The sequence below is a fragment of the Halichondria panicea genome, chromosome 16 (genome assembly GCF_963675165.1).
Source record: "Halichondria panicea chromosome 16, odHalPani1.1, whole genome shotgun sequence".
Taxonomy (NCBI): domain Eukaryota; kingdom Metazoa; phylum Porifera; class Demospongiae; order Suberitida; family Halichondriidae; genus Halichondria; species Halichondria panicea.
The window spans coordinates 3588725-3601449 of record NC_087392.1 but is presented as its reverse complement, the minus strand read 5'-3'; the positions used below and the strand labels follow the sequence as shown (position 1 = coordinate 3601449).

The following is a 12725-nucleotide window of genomic DNA, read 5'->3' as shown; positions in this document are numbered from 1 at the left end:
CATCATACATACTACTATGTACACGTATCATTATGGTATGGGTATGCAAACGAATACAAACTTGTAGAAATCTTTCGAGTAGAGCTTCTGGTTTCCTTTAGTTCCAAATAAGTGCACAGTGAGTGAGCTTTGAGAGAGCTGCTGCTGAATTAACTGTACACACGAGTACACAACACATTATAAGCTACATTGCAGCATGAAGGTAATCCTTACAGCATGATCTCTTTGCCGCGTCACAGACTGTTGAACCTATCAGCGAAAAATTAGAGTAAATATCACAAAATCACAAACACATACAAGTAACGCTTTGGAGAAATTACCTTTTGAAACTCCTTAAAGTCAACATAATCATTCTGGTCTGCATCAATCATTTTGAAAGCTATTTCAAACTGCCTTTTAGTTTCTGTGGAGATAAACTAAATTCAGTCACACTGCAAACACGCACACTTACTGACAAGAGCTGTCAACAGAAATAGATAATCAGCATACGTAAGAATAGCTGCAAGTTGAGGCAAAAAATGTTAGTAAAACCAAGTACAACTGTTACACTGACTAGATAAGACCAACCATCATTCCACATGTCTCTGAAGAGGTGTTGAGAGCCTTTGGAACGAGATGGAGCCCCCTGTACGATCTTATTCAATGTCTTTTCATCCACAAACACAGGCTCAAATGCTACACACAACACGTACATAGAGTGAAAAAGAAAATAAGAATGAAAGTAGTTTGGAAATTGTGCTCAAACTAACTAAACTAACAACAACACTCACATCTAGGGGCTTGTTTGGTAATAGCCTCTAGGAAATCCCTGCCAGTCATGTATGGCTCTCCGTGGTACATCACCGAAGAGAAATCTTTGTACCTTCTTTCCCTTAGAGAAACTTTCCTCACTTTTGCCTCATCCTCAGCAGCTTGAAGTGTGTGCACACTCCTTAATGACCTTTCTCTTTTGTCGAAAAGATACCATCCAAGGACTGCAAAACCAGTAGTACAAGCACCAGCAGAGGCCCAACTAGATCTCCAAGTCCCTCCCTCATATTTCCAAGCATTTTTTAGAACTGGCAAGCTGCTTCCTCTTGTTTCTCTCGTTTGAAGATTTCTCCAAACACACTGCTTGCTCTCCTTGGCCTTGGAATGGCAAAGACTTCTAATTCTAAAAACAATCCTCAGAGACATGTTTACGCTGAGTCGAGTGTCCTAGCCAAGTTGGGCGGTGCCCAACCCAACCCACTATGTGGGATATGATTTTTTTTTTTTTTTTTTTTTTTAATGTGGGATATGATAGGCTACGCCCAGCTCTGAAGTCGGGCCACGCCCAACTAGGTTTGCTATTATTTTTGATGTAAAAGTAAGGTACTGTACTGTACTGCACTAGCACTGTGCCCGGTCCTATTCTATCTCTTTTATAGTTAGTTAGTTATGCCTGGGCAGCAGTTCAAATTGCTCATCTGTATTTCTATTTTTTGGCTGTTTTCTGTGAGTATCAATTGTGAGGAGCAGAAGCTAGCTCAAGGTGAGCCACTGAAGAGACAGGAAAGGGACTTGCCTTTTATAGATCTTAAAGATGTAGGCCTAGATACTGTTGAAGAACAAGTAGAATTAAAGGCTGGTGCGGAGCGATTACCAGATGACCTCGATTTGGAGCCACAAGATGGAGTCCATGTTATAAAGGTACATTATCATGTGTTCATAAAATCCCTGATTATCCATCCTTTTTTCCAAGGATATTATACCAGCGGATAAAATAGAGGACAGCAAAGACCAGGTGACAGAGGGGCTGAGTTTTGTGCATGCGTTCTTGGCCTCGATTTCTGTAATAATTGTGTCTGAAATTGGAGACAAGACTTTCTTTATTGCTGCTATTATGGCCATGAAGCACTCTAGGTAAGCATTCTATCTATATCTCTGTTCACTACGGACTATAAATGTTAGCCTTGTTATACGTCTTTTCTACTGTTTCTTTTATTGATAGTAACGTATATTCACAATGCCTTTGCTGTAAATAACATTCATTGTGTGAGGCGTACATTTACAGTCTTTTTACATGTGCCCACCTCTCCAAGTGGATTGAATGTAGACTATTGTGTCCTTCTTTTCTAGACTGCTGGTATTCTGTGGAGCATTGTCCGCACTAGGTCTAATGACATTCCTTTCTGTGTGCCTTGGTTATGCAACACTGATCGTTCCACGATCAGTCACATTTTACACGTGTACTGCGCTTCTGGCACTGTTTGGGGTGAAAATGTTGTATGAAGGATACAATATGAGCCCAGATGAGGGTCAGGAGGAATTTGAAGAAGTTTCGGAAGAGCTCAGAAAGAGAGATGAAACAGTTAGTTGTCTCTTGGTTTTTGGTTTTATCGGACTGGCAGAGAGCTGTATGTAATATAATTAATAATGAAGTGGATGAACATGTACACACTTGTATGTTACTTTGCCTTCACAGCTGTCACAACCGGGTCTCACAGATACAGAGCAAGGTCTGACCACTGTTCCACCTTTAAGAAGAAGATTGCGTCTGTTGAGACCTTTTGTGTCCCCAATATTCGTTCAGGCATTCACCCTCACCTTCCTCGCAGAGTGGGGTGACAGGTCTCAACTCACAACCATTGTTCTAGGGGCTAGAGAGGTTTGTTCTCTTTGTACAATTAGTTGTCTGTATAAAAGTGTGCCTGATTGTTATACATTGTGAACAGCCAGTCTTAACCTCCCCAGGACCCAATAGGAGTAACAATAGGTGGCACTATGGGTCATGCCTTGTGTACTGCACTTGCTGTTATTGGTGGGAAGATTGTAGCACAGCGGATATCAGTCAGAACAGGTACTGTGTAGTATTTAAAATGTGTGTCAACCTTTGTTTACCAAAATCAACCTTGTTTGCAGTGACTATAATTGGAGGAGTTGTGTTCCTAGTGTTTGCACTGACAGCATTCTTTCACGATCCAACAGCAACCGAATAGAATTGATTCAATAGTCAGCATGCATTAAAAATGATCGTAATTATTCTCTGCAACAATTATTTATGACTATAATAAATTATTATGTTTCTTGTAGCTCCAACAATGGACTGAGATAAACAGTTACATGTACTGTAGCTTAGCTACTTCTCCCCAGTTTGTACTAATGATTTAAGTAACTCAAGGACCTGCTCAGAGTTTTTGTCTGCCAGAAGAACACATCTTTCTTGGCCATATTCTGAAATGAAGATGATAAAACATATCAACAGCAAAGTATATCTATAATTATACGAATTCAGGAAGAGGGTTCATGAAGAATTACTTGTATTGGCACAAACATGTGAGGGTTTAATTATGGGGTGGCATTTGTGTCAAAATCCAAAAAGAGTGAAAATGGAGTCGACGTTATAAAAGAGTTAATGTTTTAAAAAAAAGCCAATGTTATGGAAGAGTCGATGTTTACCTAGAGTAGGCCTATCCTGTGTTTTGTAGTAAGTCGACCTTTACAATTTAACGGTAAACTGGAGAGTATAGAGAGCTGGAGCCGAGGGGTGCTGCACAGAACAGACTGGAGAAACCCAATGAAGTGACCTTAGGCTTACTAAGGTTAGCCTGCCCTGTGCAGCCCCACTCCTCCTAGCCTACACTCGACTCTCCAGTTTACTGTTAAATTGAATAAAGGTCGACTTACTAGAAATAACATAGACTCTTTTGTAACGTCGACCCTTTTATAACGTCGACTCCAACTGCTATACCAACTGCGCTGTACTGTTTTAAGGTAATAATAACAAGGTAGACTGTGTAAACATCGACCGATTTTAGAATAGTAATTTTGACACGAATGGCCACCCCTTATAAAATCGGCTCCTTTTTAAAACATCGACCTAACTCTTTTATAACGTCGACTGACTCTATCTCATAACATCAACTCTTTTTGGATTTTAACACAAACGGCACTCCATATTTAATTATGCCTCGGTGCGCATGTGCATGCGAGGTATACGGTAGTGTGTGTGTGTGTGTGCGTGTGCGTGCGTGCGTGTATGTGTGTGTGTGCGTGTGTGTAGACTGCTACAGCTGCTCAAGGCTGAATCAAGTGTAAGTAAGAGTTTCTATAGGCTTCTGTCTAGTCTGGGGGGCCAGACCTAATAGCTCGGGGGGCAAAGTCTAGAGAGCTAGGATTAGGTCTGGAGACTCTTGCAGCATTTTCGTGTGCTCTAGCGGAATGTGGCCAGAGCCAATGAAATGCATATCCTATGTCATGTGATTCTTGTTTGATAATGCATATTTATGTACATGGATATAGTGTATCATACCGAATCTGCCGTATAATTTGGGCTCAACTCCACTGCACTCGCGTACCAGAAAAGGGAACTTTGGGTTCTGGTGTTTCAGATCAACATAGTACTTTTCAATGAACTCCCTGAGAAAGAGAAGTACCTTATACATAGGTGGTTATTTTCGAGGTTTTCGAGATGGACCCAGAAACATGAACTTTTAGCCGGTGCTTCGAAAATTGGATTACCGTAATTACAGCGCCAGAATTTTGCGAGACTATGTATCAGAAATGAATATTTCGAATTTCAGAGTGGCGCTGTAATTACATCAATTACGGTACATCCGGTATTGAAACCTCTACTGTAGGGGTATGGTCATCTGAACCTCTAATCCTAGTTTGGGCAATCCGCGAAAATTTAGTGCCTCCTATTATCATAGATTGAAAAGGAAGGGATTGGAAAAACAAAAATGTTTGCATGAAACACTCCCCATTATAGGGTGTGGCTAAAACTACAAAGGATTATATTTATAGTCAGCATGCTCATTACCTGTCTTGCTGCCATACAAGTACAATGTGTTGTACATAGAAATGGTGAAATTGTTCACTTTTAATGTTGATTATTCTAAAAAGCAAAGAGAATCTAGCTCTAAAAGGTAGACTAAGCAACGCAGCCACTATCACTAAACAAATAAATGCTATACAAGAAGGAATAGCTCTTACTATGAAGTCGTGAGAGGTCAAGGCCCGTGGTGTCTCTAAAAGTATACTAAAGCAGTTTGAAGGACTATACTGCAAACGTTTATGAACAGTACAGCTTATCTATAGCATGAAACCATCCTATATAGCACTTAGATACATAATAACCAAGTCAAGCAATGTCCTTTGCTGTTTCGGCTTTAGCAGCTAAACTCAACAAAAAGTAAAAACAGAGTAAAGACAAGGGACTTAGAGCTTGTCAGTGGTGTAAACTTACTTCTCTAGAGTACCTCCCAGCTTCTGAGTGATTGATAGTGGATAGGAGAGCTAGAAACAGTTGAAATACAACCTGAGTACGGTAAAAACTAAAGCATTCAGCGAGCGCGAAATCATAACGCGGAGTGTTTCACCTGTTGACACAGGGTGGCCTGGTCGTTTCCAATCCCCTTCCTTTTCAATCTATGCTATTATACGTTCTCCAATTAATAAGCATCAACAAACAGCCCGTAAATTCACCTCACTCCATGACTGCTCTTTGATGTCTGGCATAGATGCAAACGAACCTCCTTCAGATTTATACTGAGGGCTTGCCTCCAAGCCATTGAATGACGACAGACGACAGTGCAGTGCAAACGACAATAAGTGTCCCAAAAACTTTAACCATAGATACACGAAACACTTAGACTGGAAACCACTCCCTTCGCTCTGGGCTCTGGGGAGTGTGCCGTACCACCAGAGGAAGTCGGACATCACTTGAACTTTCACTAATTATGACCTTTTAATGACATTCCAGGCCAAATTGCTTTTCGTTTTTGCTGACTCAGCAGTAGAACATGACTGGATCTAGGCGGATCTAGCTAGTATGGCTATTATGTGCTGATAGGGTTAGGTCCAGTAACTATATTAAATAGACACCAAACACAACTAGCTGTCAACAGATTTAGCGACAGAAACAGTGCAGAAGTATTGTCTCGTGAATCAGTCGCCCTCTATAACATAGACTCGTGATTAGGCCGCCCAACTTTTAGAGGGCGGCTAAATAGAGCTAGCAGAGCTACTGCTGAGTCAGCAAAAACGAAAAGCAATTTGGCCTGGAATATCGAATGTCATTAAAAGGTCATAATTAGTGAAAGTTCAAGTGATGTCCGACCTCCTCTGGTGCCGTACTAGAGGGAGGGCTATATAGGGAGGACACGATTAACCTTGGCTCTAGTTCAGAGGAGGTTGGACTCTGGCTCTAATTAGTGAAATTCTTTAAACGATTTATCTTCTTTCTTTATCAGGGAGCCTCCGCCATCACAAGATGGGGCAAAACTAGACGTCGCCATGAGCGGATTCTGGGGAGGTAGGCATGAAAGAACCTTCTGTGGCGTGAGAGTGTTCAACCCACATGCTCGCTCAAACAGAAACACTAATCTCACCGCTTCAATGCTATCGGAAATACAAAAGACTGAAGAAGAACGCCTATAAACAAAGAGTCAGGGAGGTAGAGCATGCCTCGTTCACACCCCTGGTTTTCTCGGCAACAGGTGGACTCGGAACTGAGGCAATTACTTTTTATAAGCGCCTAGTCTGTCTCCTGGCTTCCAAGAGAGACGATCCTTATAATAGAACCATATACTGGCTGAGATGTCGCCTCACCTTCTCCTGGTTGAGATCTTCAATTCGCTACATCAGGGGAGCACGCTCGCACTCGGGATGCTTCATAAGATCTCCTGTAGACCTATTAAATGAGTGCCGAATGTGGCCTCATCGGCTGTAACTAACTGGAACCTCACAATTAGTGTGATAAATTTATTTATAAATTATTTTTTGTACATGTATGAAACTGCACTTGTGTATAAGTTTACGATATAAAGGAATTAGCCTTTACTCTCAGCAAAAACATACGACGTGGGCGGGGCATGGGTGGATAATTATTGCTCAATCATACATAGCCTCGACTCCAGCCCCTTCAATAGTGGCCTGGAATCGAGGCTATCAAACAATCAAAGCCTGAGCTGCACCTCCTTTGGGTCCCGGGTCAGAGGTTCTTCGGTTCCTCCTACATTCTGTACTGTACAATTACAAATGAGTCAGCAGAGTCAGTATGTCTTACAGTGACTTCGAAGACGACAGTGAAGTGGAGATTGAACCAGTCTCAGATGAGAGCGTTGTCACCACCTTTATCAACGCTTGCAAATATGGGTGAGGCTTATAAATTATAAAAGCTTTTTGTCTGGACAGATTGTGTAGGCAATGCTGGTTCAAAAAATGAAAGACCTTGGCTATGTTATTTTCCTACGTCACAGCAATTTAAACAAGGTTCGTGAAATAGTGGAGCGGGAAGGAAACCAGTTTCTGCAGCAGAGAGATCCTGAGGGGCACACCTTTGTGCATTGGGCAGCTCTTGGAGGAGCAAACAATGTGCTAGAGTTCTTACTTGATCGTGGATGCCCCATTAACGAGCAAAGTAGAAATGAATATGGGCCAAAACCTATTCACTGGGCGTGTGTGCATGGTCATGCTGTTACCCTTGATCTGTTCCTGGAGAGGGGTGTTCCCATCGATTCGTTAGATGCAAATGGATGCAGTCCACTTATCATCTCAGCTCAGTATGGTCAGTCGCTGTGTATCAGCTACCTACTACAAAAAGGAGCCAACAAATTCCTGCTTGACATAAATGGTGACAGTGCTCTTCATTGGGCAGCTTTCAAAGGTGAGTGTTCAATTTTTGGGAGCTAATCATCAAAACAAACATCATTTTCAAAGATGGGCTGTAACTAGCCTTGTTCCCGGCCCTACTTTTCTCTAGGTAGAAAAGAGGACCTGTACCTATTGCAGGGGTGATGCGTGTGCACTTCAACTTACCCAGAATAATTATGGGTAATCGTACTGCGAACCTTCAGTGCATAAACTAGTCCGTTTACATTAACCTCTGTGACTGATTTTCATGAAGCTGTGGCTTATGCCATCTATTACGTTTGTCTAGAAGGCTTGCACACTAGTCTGAAGCCAGAAGAGGCTATCTACGGTGGTCGTATGGTCGAGTTGTCTTCACAAGCAGCAGTTGGAAGCACCACAGACTTGCCATAGCCTCTATGGAACCAAGCTCAGACATCCCGACCATACGACCATCATAGAGGTAGATGAGAGTGTGAAAGCCTTCTTGACCAATGCTATAGGAGCTCGCTGCTGAACATATAGAATCATAGATAAAAAAAAAAAGGAGAATAGGGATTGCCCTGATTCTGGATATTAAATACATGTGCGCACTATCACCCATGCAATAAATACCAGGCTCTTTCCGTTATAAATCGACCTGGGACCGAGGCTAGGCTGGAACCAAAGCATTGTTTTTTTTAAATTGTTGTTTAGGGTCCCTTGGGAATTGTGTTGTGAGCCTCCATTTTACAATTGTTGTGGGTGGAAATGCTCTGTTTGAGCCAAGGGGAGGGGGAGAGTGAATCAGGGCACTAGTAGGTTCTCTAACTGATAATCACGATAATTATAATGTGTGTATAAAAGTTATTGCTATATGAAAGCACCGCTGGTGCTGATGCCTCGGTGGAGGTGCCAAAGCTACATAACTAAAACGTTTATACACACATTATATCATGAATATTTGATGAACATTTTTGCATCGATTAATTTTGCTGCATGCAGGCAGAATCCAGAACTCAAAGAGTGGGTAATGATCGACTATGATTGTTGTTCAAAACGATCGATGCCAAAAGTTAGAGCCTAAGATTAATGGCTGCATCAGTAGAGCCTTGCAGCTCTCTTCTCACTGTTGCAGCTACCAATAGCTAGCGTTCTAGTGCAGAACTAACTACTAAGTAGAGTAGCAACACTCCATGGACAAGTTTTGCTACGCACTCTTCTGAAAAGGCTGCAATGGCATTCCAAGTAAGCAAAACTATCAAGAACGAAGCATTATTTTGCAAATCCACAAATCAAAATCCAAGTAAACATGACTAGAAGCCTATAGAAACTCTTACTTGCATTCGATTTATCCTTTAGCAGCTGTTAGCAGTCTACACAGACACACACACAAACACACTACCGTATACCTCGCTTGCGCATGCGCACCGAGGCATAAATATAGTAGCTTTATGTCATGTTATGTAGCTTTGACGCCTCCACTTCATTATAAGCAGTATTGACTGTCATTGTGTACATGTAGGTCATCCAGAGGCTGCGTACTTACTACTAGCAGCTGGACTGAGTGCAAAGGAGAAGGATGCATTTGGACAGGTATATACATACTCATTTCCATGTAGGGGTGTAGCTGCGAACACACAATCAGTGTTTGCTGGATCATTTTCCCAACTATTACAGGGATTAACGTTTCAGAATCAGTTGTTTATAGGCATAAAAGAAAATCTTTTGTGCAGACTCCTCTTCATTCCGCCTGTCTGAAAGGAGATGTTCAGTGCTGTGAAATGTTGCTGGAGCATGTAAGTAAATAAAATTCATTGCTTACTTAGCATACCACAATGAAGTGTTATCAGTAATTGCTGCTATAAATAGCTGTTTTGCACACAGTAGATGTGTTGACATGTGATGATGCATTCCAAAATTCGCAGTTTCCAACTATAGACACGCAAGTGTTGGTGATAGCTAAATCTTCCTTGGATGTCTGATGCCAGCACTTACATTTATGTTAATGGTATTTATCATCATTGTTCACATGATAGGGAGCATTGATTGACGAATTGGATAGAAATAACAAAACACCTAGACAGCTTGCTGAGGGCAGGAGGCATCGTATAGTCCTAAAGTACCTAGACAACAAGGACTCATCCAACTTTTGTGATTGGAGGTATAGATAATATACAATTGCAATCGTATACTGTGAACAACATGTAGGACTCTGGTGTTTGGGCCCGGAGGCAAGAATAGGAGCTCGTCTTTGTTCTTTGTGGTGATATTCTTCTTTTGGACATATCCCATTTACTTTCTGAGGGTAAGGATTCAGTAAACTGTTCGTACTATAACAGTAATAAGCTCTTTTGTGAATTCTGTGCAGGTTGTCCCTCCAACATTGGCCGACCATTACAATATGCATATTGGTTATTGGATCTTTAGTGTGTTACTGTGGGTAATGTTTCCTTGGGCGAAGTTTTCCGATCCAGGGGTTATCAAAACAAACAGGAGTACGTATGAGGAAGCTGTTAAACTTGTAAGTTGAAATTACATCCCTCTGGTTATGTGTTAGCTATATAATAATGTTTGAATGTTTACATGTCCTTGCATAGATTGGCAACCCATCTTTATGGGGTGATTTCAATGACATCAACAACCCGATATATAACATTTGTCATACATGCAAGACGGTTCGTCCTGTGAGGGCAAAGCACTGCAGAGACTGTAACCGCTGTGTGGAGGAATTTGACCACCATTGCCGGTGGCTCAACAACTGTGTTGGTGTCAAAAACAGGTACATTTTTTCGGTTACAAAAACTAATGGGTATACACGACCTTCTATTTCAGAATCCAATTTACTTTCTTTCTCTGGGTTCTCTTTGTGAACGGACTGTTTGGAGCCTATTTTAATTACTACGTAGTGAAGATAACTGGTCTGGATGTACTCATGATTGTGGCTATATTACTCTTCATTTTATTCTCCTTCAGTGGAGCGTACATGCTGTACTACAATGTGAGCAGTACAACTATACGTATTGTGTGCTTACATACATAAGTATATCTAGTTCTGTGGCTCAGAAGTCTACAGTATTAGGGATCTTACTTGGGTTTGTGTATTGTAATCAGGTTGTCAATGTTTATTACACCATCATTATTGTATTCACAGAACATGTGTATGATTGTTAACTCAGTCTGCACTAAGACTAGGTAGAGCAATGCCATTATTTGCGAGATAAGTTGACTGATGCATGCATAATACTCACACTCCCAGTTCAAGCTCATGCTGACCAACCTGACTATAAATGAGGAAGTAAACTACACCCGGTACCGGCATTTCAAGACAATGGATGGGAAGTACAAGAACCCATTCAACAGAGGAGTGATGCTTAACATTCTGGAGTATTGGCATATCGTGAAAAACCCCTTGACCTCTGGGAGAAGAAGAGAACAATATAGTGTATAGTTATTGTTCCTAGTAATGTATTGACAATTGTCAACATTGTAATTATTAAGTATTATAATTAGCCTAATTATCAGAAAGTCCAGGGTCAAAAGGTCATTAATTATCCCATTTTAATTGGGGCTGGTGCGAGACTAGCCTCGAATCCAGGCCGCTCTCAATTGACTAGTGAGATGGGCTGGGATCGAGGCTAGTGCGAGATTATCTCTTTCCTTGGCAATCTGTTGTAGAAATTACAACAATGGGTAAGGAATCGTTATGATGAATTAGATGAAGTTGTATGTGAGCTCCTCCCTGACAAACAAACTGTAGTCTAGGTAACCGCCTTATCAGTCAAGTAGGCTAAAAATCTGTGTCCTTTGATGTAAGCTTTGATGTCTCTTTGTGCATATGTAGTTATAAAAAAAAAAAAAAAAAAAAAAGAAACCTTTGACTAGCTAGGAAGAGTAGCAGCAGTAGGCAGCAGTAGTAGTAGCAGTGCAAGCAGGACTAGACTAGATTAAAAAGTTGGTGGAAAGAATAACTGACCGTTTGGACGTCACCTGGCTGCCAGACTTTCATCTGGACTCTTCCCCCTGAGTAGCTGGCCTTTCTCTAAGCCACAAAACTGAGCAAGAAGCTGAAGAAGCAGCTAGACAGAGACATGTACCTAGCCTTGAGAATTGGGAGGCGTGGCTCAACTAGTTAGCCCAGCCCAGAGGAATTGTTACCGTGGGTACTGAACAACCGTAGAAGTAGGGCTACCCCTGGCTTTACTGAATTAACTAGCTGTGTCTGCTGTCTAGTTGGACCAGATTTAGCTAGATAATGGGGTAGAGAATAGTTGAGCGGTGCTGTGTGTAGCTTGAACTGTACTGGCTGGCAAGAATCTAGTAAGCACCCTATGCACTGATAACTCGTCAGAATGGAGGGTATGTTCTAGGGATCTGGACAGCTGTACATCCAAAGGAGCCAGGGAGTGCCAATCATCTTCTCCCAGTCTCTGACACGCTAAACAAAAGGAGCTAGAACTGGGAGTCCCAGCTAGAATTGCTAGCCGGATCTAGACTAATAGAATGACTTGGAGGCGTGGTGAGGCCGGATCCACACTAATTGATCGACCTAAAGACGCTCCTGTTCCAGATTTCACGAATGGCAAGGAAAGGGCTATAAGTTATAGTTATTGACTGGTTGACTAGTAATTATGGCTTATAACCAACCAATGCCGAGGGCACAGCCCGAGGCTGAGGTTGTTTATAAACCATAATTACTAGGCAACCAGTCAACAACTGATTTATTTACTGCAAAAACAGCAAAACAGTCATTTGAACATCAGTGGAGACAGTCAAACTTGCTCTCACAGCCTCAGAATTATGCAGTTAGAACAGTTACAGGCACAGAACTAGCAGTACTACTGTGGAGCTACATGAGCTAGCTAACTAGCTAGGTTCAGCTAGCTGGAAGCCATGCATAAACTTTGACCAGACCCGCCCACCACTAAATGCAGCTGCACTTTGCTGAGGTTTGTACATATACATGTAGCTAGCTAGCTAGCTGTACTATACTGTAGCTCTGAACTAGTCTGTTATTGTCAACAACACCACAGTATGCTTGTAATGCTCTACTTCTGAGTCACAGCCTTGACTACTAAGAAAGCACAGAGCAAGAATTTAACTACAAGATTCAGCTAGCTCAGTTCAATACTGTCAAGCTTACACAACATTTT

The 12725-nt window shown here is 41.7% G+C and overlaps 2 protein-coding genes and 1 long non-coding RNA gene across 4 annotated transcripts; all 3 read left to right on the top strand.

Annotated features, from left to right (window-relative positions):
- Nucleotides 1-1298: 1298 nt before the first annotated feature.
- Nucleotides 1299-3141, top strand: LOC135350364 (putative divalent cation/proton antiporter TMEM165). Of its 2 annotated transcripts, XM_064549138.1 has the most exons (7): nt 1299-1513; nt 1565-1671; nt 1724-1884; nt 2101-2332; nt 2447-2629; nt 2716-2821; nt 2884-3141. In XM_064549138.1, the coding sequence occupies exons 1-7, from the start codon at nt 1420-1422 to the stop codon at nt 2958-2960; spliced, it is 960 nt and encodes a 319-aa protein (XP_064405208.1). In that variant the 5' UTR covers nt 1299-1419; the 3' UTR covers nt 2961-3141. The 2 variants fall into 2 exon arrangements, with proteins under 2 accessions (XP_064405208.1, XP_064405207.1); XM_064549137.1 differs by having other exon boundaries at nt 1299-1671.
- A 2594-nt stretch (nt 3142-5735) lies between these two features.
- On the top strand, nt 5736-6817 carry LOC135350370 (uncharacterized). Its single transcript, XR_010399126.1, has 2 exons — nt 5736-6155; nt 6216-6817. It is a non-coding gene; the product is annotated as an uncharacterized LOC135350370 (long non-coding RNA).
- Nucleotides 6818-6902: 85 nt separating this feature from the next.
- LOC135350361 (uncharacterized) lies at nt 6903-11446 on the top strand. Its single transcript, XM_064549123.1, has 10 exons — nt 6903-7119; nt 7224-7630; nt 9098-9168; nt 9309-9371; nt 9612-9736; nt 9784-9880; nt 9944-10096; nt 10173-10354; nt 10408-10573; nt 10832-11446. Exons 1-10 carry the CDS (start codon nt 7022-7024, stop codon nt 11021-11023), a joined length of 1554 nt encoding a protein of 517 aa, XP_064405193.1. The 5' UTR covers nt 6903-7021; the 3' UTR covers nt 11024-11446.
- Nucleotides 11447-12725: the final 1279 nt, after the last annotated feature.

Bases quoted from the DNA above. Each gene is read 5' to 3' on its own strand.
- LOC135350364 (XM_064549137.1), top strand. From the start codon at position 1,420: ATGCCTGGGCAGCAGTTCAAATTGCTCATCTGTATTTCTATTTTTTGG. The intron at 2,333-2,446 runs GTTAGTTGTCTC...TTGCCTTCACAG, and splicing joins TCAGAAAGAGAGATGAAACA to CTGTCACAACCGGGTCTCAC. The intron at 2,630-2,715 runs GTTTGTTCTCTT...TAACCTCCCCAG, and splicing joins TTGTTCTAGGGGCTAGAGAG to GACCCAATAGGAGTAACAAT.
- LOC135350361 (XM_064549123.1), top strand. From the start codon at position 7,022: ATGTCTTACAGTGACTTCGAAGACGACAGTGAAGTGGAGATTGAACCA. The intron at 7,120-7,223 runs GTGAGGCTTATA...CCTACGTCACAG, and splicing joins ATCAACGCTTGCAAATATGG to CAATTTAAACAAGGTTCGTG. The intron at 9,881-9,943 runs GTAAGGATTCAG...AATTCTGTGCAG, and splicing joins ATCCCATTTACTTTCTGAGG to GTTGTCCCTCCAACATTGGC.